General features: G+C 46.6%; 1 protein-coding gene across 1 annotated transcript; it reads left to right on the top strand.

Moving 5' to 3' along the window:
- Positions 1-14,523: 14,523 nt before the first annotated feature.
- On the top strand, positions 14,524-26,019 carry LOC149351008 (PSME3-interacting protein). The gene is made up of 5 exons (XM_089580200.1): positions 14,524-14,886; positions 15,367-15,465; positions 15,557-15,679; positions 20,315-20,503; positions 25,095-26,019. The coding sequence occupies exons 1-5, from the start codon at positions 14,751-14,753 to the stop codon at positions 25,343-25,345; spliced, it is 798 nt and encodes a 265-aa protein (XP_089436326.1). The 5' UTR covers positions 14,524-14,750; the 3' UTR covers positions 25,346-26,019.
- Positions 26,020-27,647: the final 1,628 nt, after the last annotated feature.

The raw sequence follows: 27,647 nt of genomic DNA, 5'->3' as shown, positions 1-27,647 counted from the left end.
AAGGGCTCCGGAAATTTCGACCACCTGGGGTTCTTTAACGTGCACTGACATCGCAAAGCACACGGGCCTCTAGAATTTCGCCTCCATCGAAATTCGGCCTCCGCGGCCGAGATCGAACCCGCGTCTTTCGAGTCAGCAGCCGAGCGCCATAACCACTGAGCCACCGCGGCGGCGCAGCAAATAATGTGAAGCAAACGCTGCCAGAACGGCAAAATTGTTATACGTAAGGTGTTCAATAAGTTGCCTACTCCAGAATGTTCTTTCAGTGCTATAATGGAGTTTGTCTGTGCAGTTTAATTGAAAATTGTCGGGACATACATACAGCACACACATTAACAGTTCAGTCTTACGAAAGCACTAGAAGTGACGGGATGCAAGCGGAGTAGAGTGCAGGGCTACGAAGGAAGTGAGTTATTTCGAGCTTCGTCCCGTGGTTGAATTCCTTACGAAGGAAGAAGAAGCACCTAGAGTTATACACGAAACTGATTTCTGTATATGCCGGTGATTCCTTCATCAACTAAAGTTCTGGGCGAAGAAGTTTAAACGTGCTGGGATTGAACTGAAGATTACCCCGTTTCAAAGCCTAATGCGCCTTAAAGTGGAAGCCATGATTTTGGCAGATCGCTTGGTCGAAGCTAGTATTATAACTCATGAGTTAAGCATTTGAATAGGTGCGGTTTCCAGCATCAATCATGGCGTTTTGATAGTGTCAAAGGTCTGTTCCCGGCGGTTCATAACCAACAATTCTGGACAAAAGCATTTTTTAGCGGGAAACCGTTGATGAACGCAGTTTTTTCATATTATGTAAGATTTATCTAGCAATCAATAGGTCCGCAGATGACCAGACGGCAGTCCTGAATTTTTTTTCTCTTAATGTTTTTGCTATCGCCAAAAGCGTTCCCCATTGGTTTTCTATGGCAGCCTTCACTGTTCGATACGATCGATGGAAACACTTCAAAAGCAAGGTTTTGCTGCATATAAGAATGGACCATTGCCTTCAATATTTCCATAATAGTATCTCACAATTTTCCAATTTTCAAAAATTTTGTCCGCGAACGTTGAACATGGCATAAATGTTGACACCTGAGCAAAAAAAAATGCAGTCTCGTCGTCTATACTAGAAGTAAGCACGAAATGCTTTGGTGCTAGACGCATTCCTGAAATGAGATCTCGTCTAGGTCGTGTCGTGCCACATCACACCACAAAGCACTTCTGCGGCCGACCTCGCTGAAGCGCATGTAGAATTTGCCAGAGGCGCACGTGCTCACGAGTCGATAACACAGAGCTGTAAGTTTACTGTGTCCCTAGCCGAACTGAACTTCGTTTTAAGGTATCGTCCCTGCTGAACGCAGCCAAAAAACCCGTGCAGCTTGGGCGCGGCAGTGCACACAGCGTACCATGTCCTTTCCACCGCCCGCACTCTTTTTAGAGCGAAAGCGCTATGTTACAACATGTCTCCCAAGGTCAATCTCGATGCGCGTTTGACCTTGACGCCCCGGAGCGCAGGCAAACCACTCGCCAAGCAGAGGCGCACCTGCGCGCGCTCATTGGATCCGCCGCTGTGATACCACGTGATTAGGAGGGCAGGCTGGGAGAGGCGCAGCTGCGCGCGCTAGCGGGCTTCGCCATTGTAATAACACGTGACTAGAAGACTGTGTAACATTTGCTGCGTCGGCGATTTCTCCTTCTGTTTCACCATGGATGAGGCGCGCGCTGGACCGACTGTGTGACCTCTTCGGCGTCGCGTCAAGCCACGTCCGATCATCCAGTCGATATAGCTCGCCGAGAAGGTGTACCGCTCAGGACGCGAGCTAAGCGAGCCGCTAAAATCGAGTAGCAACGAGAAGCTGGACTTGCGAGGCAACGGAATAGAGCTTTCGCTCTGTATAACTAGGTTTAGAAGACTTACACCTCACCATATTTTTTATATACACCCCGCGTATGTTCGTTGTGTAGCCCCAATCTGGGGCACACGCAGACACAACCAGCCGGTATCACTGCTTGCGAGCGATATGGAGGTTGAACCGATGTAACGCACAACACTACGCGTTGCTGCCAGAAACTCAACCTTGGCCATGACTGCAGAACCTTACGGTGTCTTCGACTGGTCGCTTAAGAGCGCTCTAGAGTGCTGTGACACGAGTCCTACTGTTCGGCTGGTCGATACCAGGCGCTCTTTTTGTATTCGGCTGGTTCTTTCGGAGCGCCGGCCTCCAGCGCAGAGCGCTCTCACACGCTCTGAAAAAGTAGTCAGAGTGACCGGGCGCTCTGGGTCACGTGAGTACTTCTTACCAATCTCGCGTCGCCGGCACGCACGCCGGCACACGACTGCGCAGGCGCCTGTGGCACAGTTTCGGGCGGCGAAGCGGCTATGTGACAATGTTTTGATGTTCTGCTGAAGTTCCACACTCGCTTCAATCCAAAGAAATTGATCAGTATATCGAGCCTCGGAACGTTTCGCGGTGCATGACAGCAGCAGCGACCAACGCGGTAACGTCGATGAGTGCACCAGTGGCGTTTGCAATTACAGAAGAGGCTTAGCACAAAGCACCTTGTGCGGATGTATTTGCGCCTGCATTTTGGACGATACATCTTTGCGGCTACGTTTGTGCTGTGCAAATGCGACGTTGGTGCTGATCAGTGAGTGCAAAAAAGCTGTGTGTGCACGGCGAAAGTGGAATGTTTTCGTGGATGGCAGCTAGCGAACTTTTTGGTGGTGACCACACCGATCAAGCTCGAATGTCACGTTGCGGTACCGACCATGCCCCTCGTTGTGAGCGAGTGCATTGAGGATGGAATATTTATGTGCTTTGACGAAAAGGTATGATGAGTAAATAAAAGGCGCCGAGCGTTGCTGTCGATCAGTTCCAGCCAAAGGGCAGGGTCTACTTCATTCACGTGACCTCTCTGAAAGTGCCTGGCCTATTGGGCTGGGCAGTGCCTCCTCCTTCCCCTACCCCTTCCAGAGAGGCATGGGAGACTGCCCTTCTCAACTGCTCCTCGCTTGAGTCCCAAAGGGCTCTGGTGAAACGGGCTAGAGACGGGGCATTGTCATGCGGTGTCCCGGACTAGGGACGCCGACCATGTAGCGGGGCCACTCTGTGGCTCCCAAACTCTATTTCAGTAATTAAAAGTTTTCACCACCACCACCTCCGACTCAGATTCAGTGTTTGCTACCGATCTGCGCGCTCTCGGTCAGAGGATCTAGGCGACCAGTCGAAGACACCACTAGGAAGCCCGCATGGCGCGCAGCGTGCATCCAGCTGCATGCCATTGCGGAAAGTTTCGGGAAGTCGTTTTCAGCTTCGGCGCGGATTCCCGATGATGTTCTTCTGCATCTGCCAAGAATGGGCACTAAAATTAGATGTGCGGCTTCTATTCTCGAATTATTACGGATGATAGAACATGGGTTCACCAACGCGATCAGGAATCCAAACAAAAGTGCAATGAATGGAAGTCTATAAGGGCTCGCAAACTTCGAAGAAATTTCATGTGCAGCAATCAGCTGGAGGGATCTTGGCAACATATTTTTGGGATACAGAAGGCGTTTCATTACTGAAATTCCTGCCACACAAGACAACACCTCTGCTCAACTGTGCATGAAAGCATTATGTGAGCAATAAAAAAAAAGAACGCCGCGGACATTTGTCCTCAGGCGTGTTGCTACTTCATAACAGTGCGCCAGCTCACAAGCTCACATGAAGCCTAAGCATCCACCCTACAATTCAGATCTGGATCTCGGTGATCACCTAATTCATTTTTGTAACCGGAAGAAACGTCTGCTTGGGCGACGATTTCCTGATGATAATGCAGTCACTCAAGCAGTCTCCTTGTATTGTGAGGGTGTCCATCTCTGGAGGCGAAGCGGAATAAATGCTCATGATCGTGTAATTGAGCAGCAGAAAGGAACGTCGAAGAAACATACAGACGAGGACGATGCTGCTAAATGTGTTGGTGTTCAAAGGCATTGCACTGGAAAGTAGTCTGTTCGATTTTCTTCAAAAAATACGTTATCATTTCCGGGTGGGTAACTTACTGAACACCCCTCGTATAGTCCTGGTCAGGAACTAACGGTAACTAACGAACTAACGGTTGCTTGTAAAACAAAGACTAGAGCCGTTCATGATTGTATCATGACCGACTCTAGCGTCTTTTATCGCTAGTATAATTTGGTATCGTAATCGTCGGTGAATTCTTGTCCGTTATGAAGCTTCTGATGCTGTTTCATTAATAGTGCAAGAAACGGCGAAGCAATGTCTACCAAAGCCATAAAACGGTCCCGGCACACTTGGCGAAGGAACGTCGACGGAAACCGCGACCACCTTCATGACCGGCGACTTAGCCGAGAGCCGCGGGGTTCGACGTCAAGCGACCTGTTCTGCGAAGTGGCCGCCACCTTGCAACTGCGAGCGGGATCGCCTGTGAACCTCGTTGCAAAGTACGACAGCACATGCGGCCAGGTGCCTGAACGGGGCCTTCAAAAGATAAGGGGGGGGGGGGTGCTCTAAAAAACTCTCCAGAATAGTGGCTGTTGTCCCCGCACGCTGGCTTTGGCGGAATTCGGAAGCGCCGAGGACGGGTAACTTGGAGGATGTCCGAAGCAGCTTACATGAGTGGTATCGACGATGAATAAATGACACTGAAACGTGATTGTGTCTCCATCGCTAGCGCCCATCCTCAGCATTACCATGTACGCGTGTAATCGCCATTAATTTTACTTAATTTTACTGCGAAAGCAGTGCTGCTGTCATCCCCTCGGACATCTGACGTCTGTTGAAGTGAAGTCTCCAGCCCAAGCGAGTAGCCTCTCCGTCCTTCACCTTCAAGATGTGGGGTTAAAATGGGGGAGATAAACACGTATTCCCCGTTTAACCGCGGCTGAGCCAGTTCAAAGCCGCGCGGACCCCACCCCGTGGTTGCGTACGCTACTGAGCGCACGCCGACCACGGCGGGCCGTGCTCTGCGGGAACAAAGGAACGACACAATGGCTGACACAAACAAGGCATTTATTGCTATAACAACAATAACGCCAGCTAGCAACAAAATACACTGAGGAATCTAGGATGTCCGACTCACCAGCACGGCTACGAGCGAACGTCCGCCCACGCTAGGGCAAAGGGAAGCTCCGAGGCCCGACGGGACGAGGTGGCGGGAGTAAGTTCCAACCACGAGGCGCCCGCGGCCAAGAGCGGAGCTTTGCGCGTGAACGTCCACACGCTATCCTGTCCCGGGGAGAAGAGACCTCGCCTTCCCCCGCGCGCGAGCGGCCAAACACGCCATCCGTGGCGCTGCTGTCGCTGCGACGCGAGCGCCCTCCCCTGTTAGCTAGAGTAACCAAACTAAAGGGAGTGCTTTTCGGGGGCAGCTAACAACAGTGGGGTGCAGTGCGGGAAAGTGAACGCAGGGGACGAAGGCGTCCCCACATCCCCCCAACCTTAAATAGACCCACGCGCCTGCAAGTTACATGCTATGGAGGAGTCTCCTGGTCTTCATGCACTTGAGGCAGGTCGTGCAGCGGAGGTCACGCCGACAGGGTGCACGCAGTCTTCCGCGGTATTCCGAAGGCGGCGTGAAGGTCTCCGCTGGGACGACTCGCATGGCCCGCGGGCTATGTGCCCGCAGGCCCGCGAAGAGGAGGGCCGGTTGACCACTGCAGGCCAAGATTCCGCAGTAGTCGCCAGGGCAGCAGCAGCCGGAGGTGGCTGCTGTCTGGTCTCGCCACGGCTGCCCCGGATGGATGCGGCGAACAGGATACAGGCCGCTCCGTCGCAGCAGGCGGCGGCGAGACGATGTGCACAGGACAGCAAGCCGCAGTGGCTCCAGATCTGTAAAATTTCCGAAACACACTCCGCATGCCTTTAACGTAGGTCACGGGAGGGGAAACGGCGTACACAAGGGCCTCGTGGCTCAAATGCTCAACTCGCTAGCAAAACGTGTCGGGCGGCTGTGCAATGCAAAGTTCGAGTGAACAAAGCCCTTTCTTGAGTTGAACGAGAATGCTCGGTTCATGCGAGGTTAAAAAAACGGGTGGCCAGCAAAGTGCGCCCCCTCTCAATACCACGGTCCGGTGGTCGTGTCACTTTTGACAAGGTGCAGGCGGCTATGAATAGCCTTAGGCCTCACTGCCACAGTGAAGGTCGACGACCCCCAACAAAAGAAAGACCCGAAACGGGTTTCGTGCGCGCAGCCGCGAGGAGACATCAGCGTTGTGGGGTGGTCCTCCCCGCTCACTGCACAAAGCAGCTTGAGCGATCGGCGCCCACCGTATCGGACGGTGTCGGAACGCCCGGTGCCGAGCTGCAATACCAGCGAGCTCGTTAAGGCACCCGTGGCCCCAGGCCACCCGGCTCCCAGAGCCGCGACTCCCAGAGTCGAAAAAGAGACAGCGAGAAAATATATACAGAAAACTCGGACCACCCACGCGGCTTCCGTACTCACTCGCTTCGGGCTCGGCAACTCCGCGGGCGCTAGGCCTCGCGCTCCCTCGATGCGGACCAAGTGGTTCTTGAAGAAACTCCAGGAAGAAAACTTCACAAAAAAAACATGCTGAGCATGTCGAAAAGTTCAAACATGCTGCAGCGCAATACACCTCGCACTCAAGAAAGCATGCCGCAGGTCCTAGCGATCAAAATTCACTCTAGGCCTAGCACTTGTCAAGTCCGGACAAAGAGCGTTCCTCGAACCGAACAGACTGTCGTCCAATGTTCCAAGAGCAGGCCCCACGTTGGGCTGCCAGATGTGGGGTTAAAATGGGGGAGATAAACACGTATTCCCCGTTTAACCGCGGCTGAGCCAGTTCAAAGCCGCGCGGACCCCACCCCGTGGTTGCGTACGCTACTGAGCGCACGCCGACCACGGCGGGCCGTGCTCTGCGGGAACAAAGGAACGACACAATGGCTGACACAAACAAGGCATTTATTGCTATAACAACAATAACGCCAGCTAGCAACAAAATACACTGAGGAATCTAGGATGTCCGACTCACCAGCACGGCTACGAGCGAACGTCCGCCCACGCTAGGGCAAAGGGAAGCTCCGAGGCCCGACGGGACGAGGTGGCGGGAGTAAGTTCCAACCACGAGGCGCCCGCGGCCAAGAGCGGAGCTTTGCGCGTGAACGTCCACACGCTATCCTGTCCCGGGGAGAAGAGACCTCGCCTTCCCCCGCGCGCGAGCGGCCAAACACGCCATCCGTGGCGCTGCTGTCGCTGCGACGCGAGCGCCCTCCCCTGTTAGCTAGAGTAACCAAACTAAAGGGAGTGCTTTTCGGGGGCAGCTAACAACAGTGGGGTGCAGTGCGGGAAAGTGAACGCAGGGGACGAAGGCGTCCCCACAACCTTCACCGGTCAAAAAAAGCGCCCCCCCCCCCCCCCCCCCGTTGATAGCTGGCGCCTGCCCGTGTCCTGCACTGATACCCTGGATATAGCGCTACACCCCGTCCACCTTCACCCTCCAGATAAATTCTCTCGCGTGTGCGAATCCTCGGCTGAGGGTAAAAGCATCAAATTAACAATTGAGGGTAAATCCAACTGCTTTCTCAGAATTGTCGTATGAGATGTCTGATCGTCTTATATTTTTTATTTGGTACAACCTTATCCTTATGTCCTTTTTTTTTTAGAGGCGAGGGCGACCAGAGATCAGTTTATTTGTAAAGACGTTTGTGAAATGCTACAAAAAAACGTTGTAAAAAAAATTTTGCTAATCATAGTAAAACATTTTGAAAACGTAAATGAAAGTTTCGATAACATTCATTTCAAAGAAAGTTGCATTTAAGTTGATTAAATATTTAAGTGTGGCTGAAAAAAAAATTGTTTTTGAGGAAGGGAAATGGCTCACATCTCGATGGACACCCGAACACGCCGTAAGGGAAGGGTTAAAGGCGGGAGTGAAAGAAGAAAGAGAGAAAGAGGTGCCGCAGTGGAGGTCTCCGGAATAATTTCGACCACCTGGGCACGGTGTACCTGGGGATCTCGTGCACTGGCATGGTACAGCACACGGGTGCCTTTTGCGTTTCGCCCGGGTACTCGCTCAGTAGCCGAGCGCCCTAACCACTGAGCCACCGCGGCGGGCTAAGTGTTAGTTTACTATTTTATCTTACGCTGCCTATATGCTGTTTAAATGTTTAAATGTTATTGTTTAAATGTTTAACTAAGGTTAGAAAATGCTATTCCAACGTTTATTGTAACATTTCAAGCCAACTAACAACAATGTATTAACATTGGACCTGAACGAAAAAAATTACATGCATCTAACTTTTTGGTCCTACCTGGGAGTATAAAAACAATAAGTCTACGTGGTTAAGATAATGGTTCTCCAACGTTTACATTCTCCGGTAGCACCAAAACGTTAGATTCATGTTTTTTCGGTTATGTTCGGAGTTACTACATTGTTGTTAGTTGGCACGAAACGTTACAATAAACGTTGGAATAGCATTTTTCTAACCTTAGTTAAACATTTAAACAACTTATATACAGGTTAAGCTGGAATGATAAACTAACCCTGCAACGCCAGACCCGCCAGCTCTTAGAATATACAACTTCAATGAACATTTTGCAAACGGCAAGGTTTATGGTTTGTGGTGGTTTAACGTCCCAAAGCGACTCAGGCTATGAAGGACGACGTCGGGATCTCCATCAGGGCAGGTATTCCTCCTCATGTCCAGAAGTGCGGCACCCACCTCCCAGGTTGTGATCGCCTGGTCTATTTCCTCATTCTGTGTGTCCATGTATACTTGGATGTCCAGACCGACGCCCTCCGTTTCTATGTATCTCCTTGTAAGTTCTGCAATAAGCTCCCTTTCGCTCCCCTTGAAGCTGTGTATGGCATTCAACGCATTTGCTTTGTGGCCTGTTTTGCTCTTTTCTGGGTCCATCAGGCATCTCAGTATGGGACAGGTTATCGTGAGGTTAAGTCTGCCATTGAAATAGTCGCAAGGGCTGTGCCAGTTAGCCTTGGCCAGATTCGTGACGTACAGGCGCGGACAAAAGTAAACGGAGCACGCAACTGTCTTCGAATATTTTTCACGCGTCACCTAATTGAAATTTTCAGCAGTGGTACGTGCATGCTGGTAGAGGAAGTTGGTGGGCTTATTTGTAGACAAACAACGCTTCTTCATTACCAATGTAGAAGGCGTGATTGCACTTCGAACGCAATAGCGTGCTCCGTTTACTTATGGCCGCGCCTGTTCGTTCCGCGTGCTCCGTAAGCTCTGCTATTCTTTTCTTTAGTTTTCTGTTTAGCTTCTGTCTCCTCCATCTCTTTGTTAGACCTCTCCTCGCTTCCTATAGCTGCAAAAAATGCGGGTCAATGGCCGGAAAGTCTTCAGATGTCTTAATCTTTTTGGTGTGAGCTTCTACGTCCTCCAAAAGCGTTTTCTCCCATGCCTCATAATCTTCATTGCTGTGCTCTTCCTTTTCGCTCCCGCACTCCCTGACTTTATCCAAATTTGCAATTCTCGCTGCCCCCTTCTTCCTGCTGCTCTTGCTGCACTCCACTGTAGTCTGCAGGATGAAGTGATCGTAGAAACCCCAGTACTCTGTCGAGGCTGTCTTTTTTTTTTATTCGAGATGTTTGCCATTAGACATAATGAGAAAGGGAGAGAAAGTTAGAAGGAGGAGTGTAAACAAGCCTCGCTTAAAAAGTGGCAAAAGTTCTCGATAAAGCGATTATCATGCGTCCACTTGCGATAGTCGCCTGTAACGACCCATCGCAGGCCTGCCTTCCTTAGGAAGCTCGTATAACGGAGGCTGTAGCCGGGCAAGTCCACAGCAAGTGTTTTTCGTCATACAGGTCTGGCGCAGCACCACAATGGGGATGCTTCTCAGTCACTTCTAAACGTTTGTCACGCCACCGATGACGTACTGAGGGAGTCATAGCCGCTCCTGCCTAAAGTCACTCCTGCCCAAATCCTGCGCACAGATACCTCCTCCTCCCGAGTGAGACTACGGGGGAGAGGGTACGAACACGAAGGAAATGGAGGCGTGCTCGCTGACGCCAAGCCTGTTTCTCGGAAACATGGGACAGGAACGGATCTGGGGGAAGAGGGGAAGGCGGCGGGATGTCTGATGTGTCACGGTGTCTCACTGTATCCTCATGAATATTATGCGGATCGTGAGCATAGCCGCGAATCCAGTGTATACGTACAGGACAGGGGTATTTTGTGCAAAGTTGGTGAATGGATTGTGTACTTGAATGTGCGCAGGACAGCCTTTTAAGCGCGGCAAAGTAATCAGTGCAAATGTGAACAATATCGAAAGTGGGTACGAGTGGAAGGGAAGCAATGGCATTGTGTATCGCTTGAAGCTCCAAGGCAACGGGGGTGCAAGTATCCGCGCTATATGTAGTGCGGGAGTTAAGATGAGGATGGGAGGGACTGTAAACTGCGGTAACTCCCTGCAGTGCTGTGTGTGATGCATCGGTGTATATTATGCACCTTGAAGGTAGATGAGCGGCTGATATCGGCGGCGAAGCAGAGAAGCGATTGTCTGTGAGTTGACAGTATGACCATGGAGGAAGAGTCTGCAAACGATGAAGCTGAAGCGACATCTTGCGTGCTCTGTTTGCCGGTCGATGATTTCACTTAATGTATAAAGTTGGGCGTACTCATGCAGTATGGGTATGGGTGGGATACGAGGAAGGTAAGTTATGGCGCGCGTAGCCTCCCGATTGATTGATTCAAGGGAGTCCCACTGTCGACAGGTGAGACGATGAAATTGGGCTTGGTACACTATCCGCTGCTGGAGGAGGGAGCGCACGAGCTGACGGGCAGTATAAAAACGCGCTCCGCCAGAGCGCATAGCTATGCGTCGAATGAGACCAAGAGTAGCGTGAGCCGATTTACGGGTCGTTTAGCCACGGAGTCCCAGTCCCAGATGTATGAAGTAGAAGACCTAGAACACGCACACTATCTACTTGAGAAATTTGAGAATTATCTACCGTGAAGGTAAAAGGGGCCGCTTTCCGTAAGCCACATCTGTTTCCAATGCGAATGAAACATTATTTATTACACGATAGGGTCAGACCCAAAGGGGGTAGTCGTGATGTTAAGGCACCCGGCGCTTGCTGGAGCGCCGACTGTTGTCCAGACGCATCTGGATGACAGAACCACAAGGTTACGTCGTCGGCATACGCAAGGACGCGTACAGGAGGCATTTTCTCTAGTTCTGTTTGTTAAAAATGAGTGACTTGAGAGGAGAAACCGATGCGGGAGACCGAGATCTTGAAGGGTGTCAAGAACTGCAGAGTGAAGTACGTTGTCATATGCCTTTGTGATGTCAGTAGCGATCACCGTACGAACAAGATGACTACGGGGAGAATGGTTAAGTAAAACAGCAAGACCTTCTTCCGTTCCAGTTTGAGTGTTGAACCCAGTTTGAGATTTTGGATAACAATCATTCGATTCCAGCTACTATGACAAGCGAGCTGCTAGAATGTGTTCATAAAGCTTGCAGATAGTAGGCGTAAGTGAAATAGGGCAGAGGACCGAAAGGGAAGCTGGCGGCTGACCTTATTTGGGTATTGGTACAACGATATAATATTTCCACTCTGTAGGAATAACTCCAGAATTCCACACCTCATTGTATGTATATATCAAGGAGGGATTTTAGAGCAGGTCCTTCCAAATTGCGAAACAACGCGTTAGGTATGCCGTCGTGTCCGGTAGCAGTGCTTGTCTTGAGGCGATCTATGGAGGCCAGCAATTCTGCCATGGTAAAATCTGCAGTAACCTCATCATGGGGCTCAGAAATCGATGATGGGAGAAGGGGTAGGAACGCAGTCATGATGTAGGAAAAACTGACGGGCTGCCTGTTATGCAAATGAAGCTTCATCCACATTCAGAGCCAAGCGAATGCTTTCGGTATAATCAACTACTTGAGAAGTGCGTTTCATGACGTGAAATACCCGCCAAAGATGTCGATTTATTTATTTATTTATTTATTTATTTATTTCATTACTATCAGGGCCGTTGAGGCGTTACAGGTAGGAGTGGTAAGTATATTTATACAAAAACAAATACAAAAAGGAGAGTTGAGGATGATGAAGCGCAGACTTGAAGGCGTCTGGTTCTGAAATGGAGACGATGGAAGCGGGCAGGTGGTTCCAGTCTGAGCTGGTCTTTGGCAGGAAAGAATAAAAGTACTGGTTAGTTCTGCATCTTGGAACATTCACTTTGAGTCGGTGATCAATACGAGATGATACATAACTTGGAGCAGTGAAAAGACTTTGTTTTAGCGATTGATTTGTGTAATATATTTTGTGGAAAGTCAAAAGCCTAGAAAGATGACGCCGCAGTGAAAGATCTGGAAGGTCTAGAGCTCTTCATGAGTGTGACGCTAGACAAACGCGAGTAGTTAGTCAAGATAAAACGGTCCGAACGATTCTGAACTGATTCTAAAGTATTAGAGGAGAGGCGGGCACAACATGCAGCCGCTTTGAGTAGCGCCGCGCACGTGCAGTAGCCCGATGAAGAGCTGAAGAGTCATCGGGATTACGAGAAGCATAATGATCCGCCCGGCGACGAAGAGCCCAGAGATTAAGAAGGTGCATGTCCGGCTTCGGATCGTCCTCATTTACAGTAGTGGAGAATATGTGAGTCGACAAAACAGTCGAGAGTGTAGACAGAACAGTAAATGGGTTCAGTGAGACAACCGATTATCTACGCATACGGAATCCCATGATGTAAACCGCACGCTGCGGCGTATTTTCCGCAGACGCGAAGGTGTGATATGGAGATTAAAATAGGGCTGTGATCATTGCCCCAAGTATCTGGTTCAACAGTCCAAAGAGGGTTCGGGGGCCTAACCACCAAGACAAATCAGGGGAATATGGACCACCCCGTGGGCGCGTTGAAGTTTACGGTTGATTTAGTAGTTGAAATGAATGATCTAGAAAGGTGCCATGAATGTGAGCACCCCGGGAGGAATCCAAAGGGTAGCCCCACGAAGTGTGAGTGCCGTTGAAGTCTCCGCCAACTAAAATAGGGTCGCCCGAGTAGTTATTGCGGAGGAAACGAATCCAACCTAGGTTGGGAGATGGAGTTCCCGGACAACCATAGAAACATACAAGTATCAGTGGTGTATGTGCAGGTTTTACCAGAAGGACAACGACCTCTTGGCGAGTATTGCACCACCGTGAAAGATCGATCGCTGTATGGGGAACAGAACGATGAACATACATTGCAGATTTACCGGGATGAAGGGAGAAAGCGATGGAGCGGCGATCAGGGATGAAAGGAGATTGGTACGCGCAGAAACCAGAGAGGCTATGGGAGAGAATTGTGCTCTTGAAGAAGGAAGGCCCAGGCCTTGAGTTTGCCGTCGTGCAGGTGGATGTGCACTTCAGATGACTTCGGTAGTTCCATTGCACCACCAGAGATGATGCACTATCTATGGCGAGGTCGAAGAGCTTCAACGATCACAGTGGTCAACTGCTTCATGAGCGCCATTATTTTGTCCACTGCCGGGGAGTGCACATTTAATGGGACGTCGGCGACGGCATGTCGCTCAGTGCTGTTTGGAGATGCTTCGTGAGGAGGTAGCTCGTTTGTTATGCTTCTCCGAGAGGCTGTGAGCGCCGCTGTTCCCGACGCTTAGCGAGTTCCTCTAAATGACGACGAGCCTCTGCGATGGCATTCTCGAGAGCGGTGTCTCCATCTGTGGTGTCCGTGGCTTTACGTGTTGATGCGGCCTTCCTTCCTCGACGGTGAGCAGCTTGTGCGTAAGAAAGTTGCTGAGCAGACACGTCGAGGGTTGGGGAGTTAGGTGTAGGAAGTTCGGGGGAGTCGTCTTCAACGCACGCTAGAGCAGCGAAGCGATTGCTTGTGCTGATGTTACACTTTGATCTTAGCCAAAAGGCCGAGAAGGATTGGGGCAGGTATTTTGCATATGCCCTTCTTTATGACAATGATAACAGAAGATACAGCGTGAGCGAAAGGGCTCTGGCTTGACAATCGCGCCGTAGTAGGTCATGTAGTCTGGTAGATTGGATGATGATGATGATGGGGATTGGCCAGGGTGCATAGCGGATACAAACGCACTCATGTACAGGGAATGGAGTATTTTGATAATTTTGGGACGCAGAGCTAGAATTTTGGATGCTTTGTCTACCACATCTTCATATTTTCATTCTTCCAAGCTCACGTAAGATCGATATTGTCGGAAGTATAACCATCATGATATCATCGTATCCATTTCAACCACTTGTGATGTATGCCTTCCTTGTTGGACCAATGTTTTTCCTTTTGTATTTGAAGTTATTTTCTTTGAAAATGCATTGTATATTTCTTCTTATCCTCTTCGAGCTGTTTCACGTGCTACTCGGTCTACTAACAGTCACTATGAATGTGCTTAAAATGACTAGAATACTTTTTGTGCAATTTTAGCAATATAGTGGGAGTAAAAATTGATTTCATTTGACTTGATTTGATTTGATTCCTCGCAGTTGTCTTCATGACACAAGAGGGAGCTAGTTAAATAATACTTCGTAGCACATAAGCGATAAAGGAGTATGTCCCGTCTGTCCACGTGTAGTGTCAACAGCCAAATTTTGCGGTGGCGGTAATGGACGTCGCACTGCAGGCTGCATCGTAGTACTCAACATCAACCACTAGACTCTGTCCGTGTAGACGTGCCCCACTTCTTTACTGAAAGGCAGTAAATTAGGGAAGTAAGCCTTAGGTTATAATCCAGGTGAATCAAATGCTTCAGTAGCCATCAGATTGACTACTGCGCGCTGAGAAAAGTGCACGTTCACAATGAGTTTTGGAGGCAGCACGTCGCAGGACACAATTCCGAAGTTCAAGTCATTCGTATCCGAGAGCGAACTTGAAGACAGGCGCAAGAAAAGGCAAGAAGAGTGGGAAAAAGTCCGAAAAGAAGATGATCCTGTTGGTATGTGACCTGTGCTTCCTGTGCGCCCTACGTTGCCGGCTTTTTCGTGCCCACCTTCGTGACGCAGGGAGAAAAATTTGCTTGCCCATATTTGTGCCGTTACGATTTACTGAAGGAAAGTTATCAGGCCACCACGTTGATATTCAGGGATAGTCTATAAAGTGCATTTGTTTTGCGCACATCTGAATTCTGGTTGCACGCGCCCTCATTTTATTCCTTTCATTATTATTTTCTGCTAGCCCCTAGTAAACAGGACCGCGCACTTTCTTGTACGTCGTTGCACTCGGTTGTCCATAATTAAAATTTACGAGCGGAAATACACGAAATTTTATGTTTACATCAACAGACGCTAAAATTTATGTACGGGTCATGAGTGCTCAGTAAACGATGGGAGGAAGCCGGGAAAGGTCGTTCTCTTAACTAAAAACTGCTCGAGCAGCGTGAGCATGTGTGGAAATGTTGTTTCACATCTCTCAACAGAGGCACCAGAAGAAGAGTATGATCCCCGGTCTTTGTTTGAAAGACTGGAAGAGCAGCGGCTAAAGAAGCAGGCAGACTATGAAGAGGCACACAAGCTCAGTAGGTTTCACTTTATGTATAAAAGATGAGCTTTAGTTCTTTTGATCGTGCTTGCTGCCGCACATATGCTGCATCTCTTGAATTACTCCAGAGAACATGATTCGTGGCCTGGACGATGATGAGGTCACATTCCTTGAGTATGTTGACATGCGGAAGCAAGAGATTGAATCACAGCGAATGAAAGAAGACATGCAAGAGATAGAAGAATACAGGATATCCTTTGTATTGTGCAATCACTGATTCTATCGCGTGTTGCATAAATCAGAGAAAATCGAAAAAAAATTATCTCGGCCTAACCGCACTTTTGTTCGGGCTCAAATTTCGCCCAGGGGTTGCATTTGGTGGTCAGTTTTGTTTCATACTACATATAGATGGGTTACTTGCCTGAATCGGTCAGAATTATTTGGAAATCCCCATCGTCTGTGGCGACGGCGAACCAAAACCTAAAGGCTTCGCAGCAGTGGTACCCGTGGTGCCATCTCGCACCCAGCAGGGAAACCCAGATGTGCTAAGTTGGTGAGCAAATTATCTTTGCTTGGTGCTCTCTGATGCGAAGCAGCGCAAGACATCACCGAAAATGCGGTCGTACAGAGATCAAGAGAAAGCCATGCCCGTGACTTGGCTATGCGAGTCCAACTCCTCCCCGCCGCCCACCCAGGTAGAGGGCTCGTTTCTCCGGTTGGTACGAGATGGCGCCACCACGGGTACCAGTGCTGCGAAGCCTTTCGATTTTGGTTCGCCTTCGCCACAGGCGATGAGCATTTCCAAATAATTCTGACCAAATCAGGCAAGTACCCCATCTAAATGTAGTATAAAATAAAACTGACCACCAAATGCAACCTCTCTGCGAAATTTGAACCTGAGCAAAGGTGCGGTTAGGCCGAGATAATTTTTTTTCGATTTTCTCTGATTTGCGCAACAGTCGGTATGCTTCAGGTTTGTCATGAATAACAGCAGTGCACGCCAGTGCTGATGTAGTGCTGCAAAGTGATATTACTGGCAGTTCTTGGTATGGTGTTTGCTTTTGGCAAGAGCATTTTTATTTGTGTGTATAGTGCAAAAAGCAGAAACATCAATTTTGGTAAATGAAAACTTGCATATTAGATAAATTCACTTATTACATGCCATATCTTATGTCTAGGTTCTGGGCCAGGTCTGTAGTTTGAATTACTAAATGCTGAAAAGACCTAGGTTTAAATAAAAAAATTCCATATTTAGATATATCTGTCTCATTCACTCCTACTTACTAGCCTACATGCTCATATGAGACTTTCTTTAAAACAGTGTGTGAGTGAAAGGTACAATGCATTTATAGCATAGCTTATTTCAGTGCTAGTCAGTGTACCGGCAACATTCAGGAATAGTAGAGATAACAAATCAAAGGTAGATAGTGCTGCAGAAGAAAAAGAAAGTACGTATATAAAGACTGGTCAAATTTTTAGGGGAATCCCCCAGTGTGGAATATATTTATAATAAGGGAGTGATTACTTATTGACATCCACTCAAGTGCAGCCATACGGCTACAAAGAAAGCTGTACAGCTTTCTCAGAAACTTCGCAGTTAAAGAAAAATTTGTCCTTGTCCGGGGTTCGAACCTGGGACTACCACTTCACCGGAGCATTCGCTCTACCAACTGAGCTTACCGGGACGGCAAGCTTATGGTAGGGCGAGAGCGAATGGATTAATAAAGTGGGAACAGTATAGGTGAAATGTTTAGCCCCAAGCGTAGCCGTATGGCTGCACTTGGGTCGATGTCAGTGAGTAGTTACTCCCTTATTACAAATCTGCTCCACCTTGGAGGATTCCCCTAAATATTTGACCAACACTGTTCCCACTTCGAGTTATTGATCAATTCGCTCTCGCCCTACCATAAGCTTGCCGTCCCGGTTAGCTCAGTTGGTAGAGCGACTGCTCCGGTGAAGCGGTGGTCCCGGGTTCGAACCCCGAACGAAGACTAATCTTTTTTTAACTGCGAAGTTTCTGAGAAAGCTGTACAGCTTTCCTTTGTAGCCATATGGCTGCGCTTGGGTGGATGTCAATGAGTAATTACTCCCGTATATAAAGATTGCTTCGTGTTTGAAAACAATCTGGAAAGTACAGGCAGTTTCACACGTAGTGGGAAACTGGGAGCGCGTCGCCGCCTCACTTTGAGCAGTGCTGCCGCCGAGAGATGGCGAGGACAGGGAGCAATAAGCACATGCACGGAAAGAGCAGCTGGCCATGCTTATTGTGCATATGCGCCTTTGCTGCCAATTTTCCGCAGCTGTCGACAGCAGTGTTTCATGAAGTGCGGTGGCGTGCACTCCCAGTTTCCCTCTATACTCGCTTTCATACATCAGGTGCAACGCTGTCAAAGCTAGCGCTCTTGTTTACGCTGCCTGCATCAGTGACCAAAAAGTAGTTCATTCCTTGCCATGAGCGGAACATAGTAAAGGCTTTGCCTGCAGGCTTACTACATGACATATTTGTCATGAGTTTGGTTGGTTAAATGCACTCTTATTGCTGACGACATGCTTTCTCGTGCCTTTGACCACTTGGCTACAGAACAAGCACGGAGTAACACGCCTCCCTTTATTTTCTCGTGCGGACTACTACCATACCTTTCACAGCATTGCACCTGATCTATGAAACGGTGTAAAAGTGTGAAACAGCCTGCACATATGCTGTGCTGCATATGGCAAGTTTCATGCGATTAGTTTTCATAGAACCTACTTTTATGATGATGTTCATTCAGGTGCATGCATTTCATTGTCTGGTATTAATGTTGGGTAGTCTTTCGAAGTGATTAATGGACTGAAAAGTGCTTTTTTATGCGCAAAAGAAAACCTTGTATGCATATGGGTTCACTGTTGCTTGCAATTTCCTTTTCGATTGTTTAGTACTAGTGAGATTCCTTTTAAGCGCTTTTTTTTTATTTGGTGTTGCTCTCTGGGTTTAAAAAAATGTACTGTGTAATTGTCTTCACTATAAGGAGTGCCAGAAATGCCTCTGTAACACGGCAGCACCACGGTGTCCTGTCCGTACTAATTGCTAGATATTCTTTAGCTATTAAAGACTTGCTTAACATGACATCATGATAAAAGCAGAGTAAGGCACCATTTGTAATACATTCTCATGAGTAAGAGCCAATACCACTTGGTGGGAGATTCGACTGGAGATTCGATTGGACAAGGTTAGTAAAGACAGGGTTGACCTCGCTTCAAATGGCTTCATGCACAGTTAATTCCGTTCACTTTCTGCTCTTATATCATTGAATGATTTATTGCCTTAGTCAATAGACTCCTTTCTTCACTGATATGATAACTGTTGATTACCTGTAGTGATGAACTAATCAACTAGTATTGTGGAAGTTGAGATTTAAGTGCTAAGCAAGCAGTATGTTTCTTTTTTTTCCCCATTGTTACAGAAAGTTGTTAGGTGTTTGCTTTTCTCTTATATGGCTCTTCTTTTTTAGTGCAAAACTTTAATTCGCTTGCAACAACATTTTCACTGGCAAGTGTACATTTGCTATGCAGATACTTGCATGTATCACAATTCAGCACCCATCACGACCCTCTTCCCTTCTTTCCCTTATTCAGTACAGAGTAGCAGGCCAGAGAATCATTGCTTAGATCAGCCTCTGCATTTCTTTTTCTTAATCCAACTCTCCCTCTCTAGCACCTGGGTTTCTGCTCTAGCCTAGCTGCACCTAGGGAGTTGGGTGAGGCACCTCCACAAGCATTGTCCATTAAATATCTGTTAAAAATCAGCACCCTTGTGTTGTTTTACCTTCGTCCCTGTGTCCAATGCTGTTCCACATGACAAAATTTTGAACTAGTCAGTCCTATCATCCACATTAACACCTCCCCAGTTTTGTCCTTAAGTAGTCATCGTTATAATGAATGTCATGGCTGACTCCCTTTTAGAGTGAGCTGTGTTCACTTTAAATGGGAGTCTCTGATGAATTCTGTGCTAGGTTGAAAGTTGCACTTGTTAAATTTTTCACTGGCAGTATACAAAAAGTAATTAATGCTAAATTTTGGAGTGCCACAGTCATCAGCATTTCATAACACTGAACAGCTGACTGCTTTTTACTAGTGTTGTATTGTGCAAGCAAAGAAAGTACTAGTGACCAAAAGTGCATACAGATGTTCCTCCTGCCTGGCAAGAGCAGTGGTGATTTGTTGGAAGCCTTGTTTGTTGAATGTAATTAGGATGCAGGTCTGCTTATGACAGTTTCTGGACAGTCTGTTCAGCGACTTGGAAGATTGTGAAGGGTTCCAACATTGAGCAGATGCTCTCCTATGTGACGAAAGCCTAATTGTCAGAAAAGATGAGAATCCATGTTAACCGAGTGGCGAATATGAATTCTGTGTGGGGTTTCCACAATATTGTTTGCTCAGAGTGCCTAATAAATGTGTTTTGCAAACTTCTAATTTACACACAAGCCATTTCTGGTTTACTAGTATTGCTTGTATGCCCTTTCATATTTGGTATTTCGAACACCTTGTTAAACTGAGGTCTGATAGGCTAGCAGATTTTTGAGGTTCTGTCATGTTTGTATTGCAGGGAAAATACTGTCTGTGTGCACCAGGCAGCATGTAAAAAGTTTTTATTTGTAATGAAACTGCATTTCCCTTAAAGGTTAGTTAAACACTCTTGCATAGTGTTTGCATCATACCTGTCATAGTTATAAGGTACATTTAGTGTGCAGCCGCAGCTAATTAAGCTCACACTCAATGAATCATGCCGGTGTCTGTTGTGTATGCTGGCCACTTTGGTCATCCTTTTCTTGTGCTAGCAAATGTGTAGTTTTCGTGCGCATAGTGCACAATGAAGTGGCTACAGAGATGCCTTGACTCGACACACAAAGCTGTTGCCACGCTGTCTGAAGAAGCCTTGGAAGCTAAGAGGCTAGAGCTGAAGAAAAGTGCTGGAGCTGTTCCTGCTTCCGGTCAAGGAAAGAAAAGCCAGCTGTCTTTGCTGTCAGGTGCTGTGAAGCGGAAGTGTGGAGACACTCCAAGCGATGCTGAAAAGAAACAGTGCACCAAAAGTTCAGGTAAGTACCATGCCTGTTTGCAGTTTGTCGGACTTTCCTGTCTGCTTTTTTTTTTTTTTTTGCCCGTCTTGATTAAAGGTGCACTGAAGAGGATTCTGAACTTGTGTTTTTGCCGCGGAAACTCGATCTACACGTCCCTATCATTCTTAGAAACTGCGACTTATTGCCCTGTGTGGCCGATTTCCCTAATTAAATCATATTAACATCCCGCTCCCGCCTTTATTCTTTGAATTCTCCCTCGTACGGTGGGTGGAGTCGACCAACGCACGGAATGCCTTTCAGCCAGCTCTGTGGAGGCTTTGCTTTCGTTTTATTTTGTTTTTTAGTTTTCCATGAATAAATAGTTTCATTCGCAGATAATATAGCCGCAAAATAAGCCCGCAGAAATAAAAATACGCGCGGACTATTTGCTACTACGGACTACTACGTATTACTCCGCCGATGGCAGAGCAGCAAGCCGCCACGGGACTGGCTGAAAGGCACTCCACGCGTTGGTCGACTCCACCCACCGTACGAGGGAGAATTAAAAAAAAAAAAGGCGGGAGCCAGGCGTTAATTCGATTTAATTAGGGAAATCGACCACACAGGGCAATAAATCGAGGTTTCTAAGAAAGCTCGGAACGTGTAGATCGAGTTCCCGCGGCAAAAAGACAAGTTCAGATTCCTCTTCAGTGCACCTTTAAATGAACCGAGGTTGCCTCTGCATGCAGGCATTTAGACTCGTTATGATAAAAGAGCATTGTTTTAAAAGCCTGTTTTTATTTTCACGGGTCTTCAACTGTTGTATTATATTGTTATATTTAGAGCAGTTATATTTTATTATTATTATTAGCATTTGTTACACCAATTAATATAACCCACTTTGCTTTGTTGCATTTCGTACCGATTTCATTGTTATGCTTGCCTGCTGGTGTTATACACTGAGCAGGCAGGTACTCTGTGAATGAGATAGCCTTTGTACTGTATCTTTTTGGATCCAGTATGAGCATCATCATATTGAGTTTGTAAAGTGACTTTTTTAGGCTTTCTAAAAACGATCAAAAATGGTCAAAAATGATCCAGGGAAATGCTACGGTTGTACAGTAGTTGACTTGCTTTTCCTAATTTTATAGGTTGCAGCTAAAGCATCAGCAGTATGGCATGCACTCGTAATACAACTTGCGTGGCATTGAAATACTTTACAATTTCAGTAAGAGCTATACAACCAACAGGGCATGCAGTCAAGGTGTATATATTACACAGATGCTGTGGTAGAGCCAGGAAAGCCTTTTTTTTGCCAAGATGGCTTTATTAACAGAAATTGTGTATCTCTTGTGGAACTGTAACATAGACTCACATGCTGAGTGAACATCTGGCCTGGTCACTCAGCATATGACTTTGTGAAAATCATGGCATCTCTCAGCTGTATTCAGGCACTTAATAGGGCTGTGCTTAGTTGACTGTAATAAAGAGAGTAGAATGCCAAGAATAGACCTTGCTGGGGTTTCTCAAAGAAAAGGCTTTACTTTTTTTTTAAAAATTTATTCCACAGGCTGTTGTAGGAAAAAAGAAAATAAATGGGTTGCAATGTTTCACACACTGCTGTGCGTCATGCTAATGCACTTTGGAGTAAGAACTGAATGCTAAAAAGAGCTGTAGATCACTGTGGTGTGTTAGGAGAGCTCTAAAATTGGTGAAGACATTTACAGCAGAAATAGACGAATAGCATCATATGTATTGAATAAGAAGTTGGATTTTAGCTGTATAGTTCTTGATGCTAATGCTGAAATAAATATGGAAGAATACTTTAGAAATGGTTTCCTTCTGCGTAAAAAATAAATAATGCATTACCTATTTGCCGACACTATTGCGGAGCTCCACGTGCAGAATAATAGCTGCAAGATCTGAAATGTGTTTGATGGAATAAAAACTTTGAATCTTCCACAGTAAGATATATGTTCCAGATAGTGTGGAGGAGGTCTGTGGCCTCTTTGCATTTGCATGCTGTAATGATGCTGACATGATATTCTGCATGTGATAGACTTCTTGCTTTTTTAGAGATTGTCCCATTGCTGTGCATGTATTATGCTGTAAGAAACTTTCCAGATCAGTGATTTTATAATTTTATGTAGTAATGTTGGTGTTAAATTAGTCATAAATGCTTCATGTAAAAATGAGGGCTCTGGAAGCTTCGTTCAGTTCAGACTGAGCATTAACTTGAGAGTGGTGTAAATTTGCTGTGAGACTGAATGAATGAATGTCTAAGGTGTGAATAGTGTGCATATTGATAATGTTATGCTTGAAATGAAAGTCGAGCTTTCTGGTAACAATTTCAGCTGATACTGATTGGCTGTAGCCCAAAATAATGCAGATTCTCTGTCATGGAAAATTAACTCATAGGGATATCATACCTCTGTACAACATGAACTGATGAGCACATTGGTCAGACATGATTTGTAGTGCAACAGTGCAATGGCACGAGTGCTGTGTCTCGTCCCTTCTCTTCCTATGGCCTCATGCTGTTGCACTACATACCTCTGTGTTGTAGCTGTACCAGCGTGTCCATTTGTAGAACTTGTGCACAGATTCCTGGATATATTTGAATGCTTTATTTGTTTATATGGTAGCAAGCCTTGTTAGGTCTCATTGCGCAGATGTACCTGCATTTTGCTTCTGACTTTGCGTGGCAAATTATTTCTTTAGTTTACTATTGTGCAATGAACTGCTTAAAATTGGTCTCAATTAGAGACATTGTTGACTGAAGAAGAACTCTAGTTTGGGCTAGTTGGTTCATGATTCAACAGGAAAACGGCGCAGAAGACGTGGACAAAAGAGACAAACACGGCATTGTTGACTGCATGATGGCAAAATATTAGTAGCCCTGTGTCCTTATGGAGTCCAATAATTCAAAGGGCAGCTGAACCAATTTTTGAGAATTTCGCAATATTTATGAACTGAAAGCTATATTGCTGTAGGTAAGCAAATTTTTATACGCTGACATATAAAATAATGATGTAATCGATGGTCAAAGCTCAGTCCTCTCTTAACATTGGAGAAGTGCTGAGGAGCTTGGTGACGACGTCACAGATGTTAAGGTCTCTTTCCATTGCCTTCGCATACACCCTGCCGGGCGTCGTCGGATGCCTTTAAACGCTTCGTGGGCGGTGCTTTGAGTGGCGTTGATGTTTTTCCTTCACAACAAGAGTCTCCGTGTTGGAAATGTACTGGCACCATAGATAACGCCATCACGCACCCCCCACTGTGCGCTGCATGCTGCGGAGAAGCCTGAAAGCTGTTGCGGTTTTGATTGGTGATTATGTCACCATTTCAAATGCTAGCTAAAAAGGCCTCTACATACTTTAGGTTCGTCAATATATTCTCTCACATCAGAGCAAGGAGAGCTGTTTTTTTTATGTGTATGTGTAATCTGGTCGTGTTCTCTTCAAGCTGCACTTAGCAAGTTGACGCCACTATTGCATTCTGTATAGTATTTGTCACCTTAGTTTAGTGCATTTTTTTACACACAGCACCTCATCTGACACACCGCTGATGTGCAACCTGGCTTGTAAACCTGACCTAACACTCTGTAATTCACTTACTATAACATGATCTGTAGATTTAAAAAGAATAGTTAGGACTAAAGCTATTTATGCAAGTGCCAAAGGTGATGGATTTGAAAATGCAGTAAAAGTCGATAGTATATTTTTTGTACAACTAGGCTCCTGCACTTGTACCGTGAGGAGAAAAGAAAATGGAAATTTAGATTTTTCATTGCCTTGCATTAGCATTCTACACCAAGAGAGGGATATGGCTAATAGAATAAGTATGAAGTGGAGTGCAACTGGGAGGGACTCTCTCGTCATAAAAAGCAGCTTACCGCTATCCCTCTTATATAATAGTTTCTTGCCACTATTCACCTATGAGGCAAAGACTTGGAGGCTTATGAAATGGCTTGAAATGAAATTTGGCAGCGAGTGCAATGCAGCAAAGTATTGAAAGGAATATACCGTGATTTTTGGTACACAGCCTGTGGATATCGCCTAATATAGCATGAACTCCCAACGTGATTCTGTGTTCTGGGTGTGGACTTTACACCAGGTGCATACTATGTACTGGGTACGGCCTATGTACCAGGTGTGACCAATCTAGTGAACAATTTTTTCTCAGCCAGAATTGTGTCCTGAGGACTGTGACCAGGTGCTGACTGTACACCAGAAATTACGGTAATACAGGTAATGGCGAGACAGGAAGAGAACAGAGTTAGTTAAGGTATGAACTTGAGTTAATGGCATCCTATCTTAAATTGAGAAAAGGAAATGGACATGGTCAGGCCATTTAATGCAAAGAAGGGATAATTGATGGTCCCTTAAGGCCACAGAGTGGGTTCCAAGACAAAGTAAACATAGCAGGGCGTCGCTGAGAGTTGGGTGGCCAGACGAGATTAGGAAGTTTGCAAGGATAGGGTGGTCGCAGCCATGAGACAGGTTTAATTGGAGTCCAGTGGAACTGGTCTTTCTTCTGCAGTGGACACAGCTGAGCTGCTGATGATGACATGTTTGCATTGCGCGATGCACATTTGCACTGCAGTTTTGCTTGCTCTTCTTTTATCCAGTTGAGCGGCAGAACGACACCATTTCTGAAGGTGATGAAGAACGGAGCCAGTCACCTGGTGAGGTGCAGGTGCAGGCTCCAGTGACTGCACTGCATTGCCTTGGTGTCCTTCCTGGCTTGGGTGTATACACAGACAGTAGTGACTCTGAGAACTCTTCATTTAGTGACGAAGCTGACTTGGAGCTCGACCTTGTAGGGCGCAGGCGTACAGCGCCCATGCATCAGGCCGAGCGCTCCCCAAAGCCTAACTAGGTCCTGCTTATTTCATTCCTTGTGCCACCATACTGTGGGGTGCGAACTGAGCTTCGTGACCCTGGTTGTAGCATGTGTTTTAAGCGTCAGATCTGAGCTTCCACATGTGTAAACTTGAAGGCTGTCGTTGTTTAAGGGTGCCACCCCAAGCAGCACACACTAGCAGCTGCTGTGTTACCTCAAATCACAAACAAAGAAAGGAGCAACCCATTTTTGATTGTGTAATGATAGGCTGTGCGAAGTTCATATGAAGTTGAGGGTGTGTTGTCGAAGCTGGCAAGAGTCTGCTGAAAGTGAAACAGTAAAAGTCACTGCATGACTGCCACTAATACTGGCATGCATATTTGGCGTTCCTTACCCAAGATTGTAACCCATTTACATAAATAGGGTAATTTTTGCAATAGTGCTTCTGCCTCATGCTTCCCTACACTGTAGAGCAATGTGGAGTCCCCTTGCAGAGGCCAGCAAGTTGTGTGAGGTTACAGAATGTTGATTTGCGTTCATCACAAATATAGCACAACTCTCACAGAATGCACACTTGTTCTTTCTTTTTAAGTTTTGCTTATCGCACTGGCCGTACAACTGACTATATAAAAAACCCCACGTGATCGAAATTTCCAGCGCCCTTCACTATGGCTGAGTCGCTTTGGGACATTAAACCCCAATAAACCAAACCATGACTATCCTTCATTTTCTTCTTTTTGTGTGTGTGTGTGTGTGTGTGAGAGAGATATGTTGGCTGTGAGAAAAGAATGTTATGCACGCTTGTTGCCGATAATATTTTGTCTGATGCTGCCGTCTAGATTGCATTTAAAGGGACCTGAAGGGATACAGGTGTATTTCAAAGCATTAAATCCAAAAAGGAGGTTGTTCTGAGTATTTTAATTAAGCTAAATGCCTCTGTGTGAGTCTTCTAACTTGCTATTCATTTTCGAAAATTGCAGCACTCACTCAGTGCCACTGTGCACATTTTCAGCTGCCTGCACCAATGAAGCGAAAGTGGGTGACCATATTATGTTCCAGTCTGGGAATTTTTTTCTTTTTCAGGGAGTTTGAGAAGTAAAACCTGGTAAAAAGGAAATTTTTGTGTAGTTTTGAGGAATTTTAAGAACCCATATTGGTAGAGGTTTCTAGTTTCTGTAGGGAAAAGAGGCCTGAGCTAGGAATTTTTGAGTCTGACTGAGGGAACTTTCTGTTATGGCATGGAACATTACTGTGTGTGACTGGCACCACCTGGACTAGTTCTGCCAGTGGGCTTGCCGAAATGTCATAACCTATAATTCTTGTAATTTCTGAAACATAGCCAATTCCTTTAGTTCTTAATTTTGTAATGTTGTTGTAGCATTTTGCTCTAATCTAAAATTATATACAGTCTAGTCTGCTTATAACGGCCGCATTTATAGCGAATGCTCACTTTTTACAAACGAGGGCAATATGCATTAGGGCAATGGGACTGTGTCTCAGATACAGCGAACAACCGTGCTGGCGTAACTCGGTTAGAACAAACGAAGACGCACCATAAATGCAGTCCTGCAGTTGAAAAACCCGAGCATCCAGTAAGCGCGGAGTTTGAAGAGCGCCTCCGAGCCCCCATGACACCCACCCTCGGAGTGAATGTGGGGACCTAGAAATGCAGTAGGAAAGATGAGACATTGCCGACAGGACGGCACAGTTTTACCTAATGGTGCTATCAAAAACTAATACCTTGGAAGGCGACACCTGCGCTGGTTGCAAACTTTTGCGTTAACGTGCTTTTGTGCACGATGAATGGCTGCAACCATATTTCAACCTTTTCATGCAACCTGAAACTTTTTCATTGGCAAGTCTGGCAAACTGATACCTTGGGGCATACTCTTTGATATGCATCACTTTTTGTTGTTATTCGAGGAGTGTGCATAAATTTCACAAGGGCAATGCACGATTTTCTCGTCCAGTGGCTTGTTGAGTTCAACCATGGCTTAGCGAAAAAAAATAGCTCCTGCTCGGGCTTGACAGCCTTGTGACGCACGACATGTTGCCTTCTCTGTCTGTGGTGACAATGCTTTTTTAGCCACCAAATGAAAAGTGCAAGATTCAGCCGCCAGACATGGGCGTCATTTATGCGCTCAAGATGTCCTAGCATCGCTGCTACATACAACACATGTTGATTGCAGTTGACACACTAGGTGGCGGCATTCCAGTTTGGATATTTTTGTTCGCCGCTGTGCAAATTATTAAGGATGTGTGGATGGGACTGACGACAGAGTGCATCGGAAATTGCTTCCGGAAATGCATGGTTAATGGGCCAAAAAACAACTGAAGA

Source organism: Amblyomma mixtum, chromosome 3, assembly GCF_055824585.1.
Source record: "Amblyomma mixtum isolate Tamu chromosome 3, ASM5582458v1, whole genome shotgun sequence".
Lineage (NCBI taxonomy): Eukaryota > Metazoa > Arthropoda > Arachnida > Ixodida > Ixodidae > Amblyomma > Amblyomma mixtum.
This window is presented reverse-complemented; position numbering and strand designations above follow the sequence as displayed.

Coding starts and splice junctions, on each gene's coding strand:
- LOC149351008 (XM_089580200.1), top strand. CDS start 14,751: ATGAGTTTTGGAGGCAGCACGTCGCAGGACACAATTCCGAAGTTCAAG. Junction 14,887..15,366: donor AAAAGAAGATGATCCTGTTG/GTATGTGACCTG, acceptor ATCTCTCAACAG/AGGCACCAGAAGAAGAGTAT. Junction 15,466..15,556: donor TGAAGAGGCACACAAGCTCA/GTAGGTTTCACT, acceptor GAATTACTCCAG/AGAACATGATTCGTGGCCTG.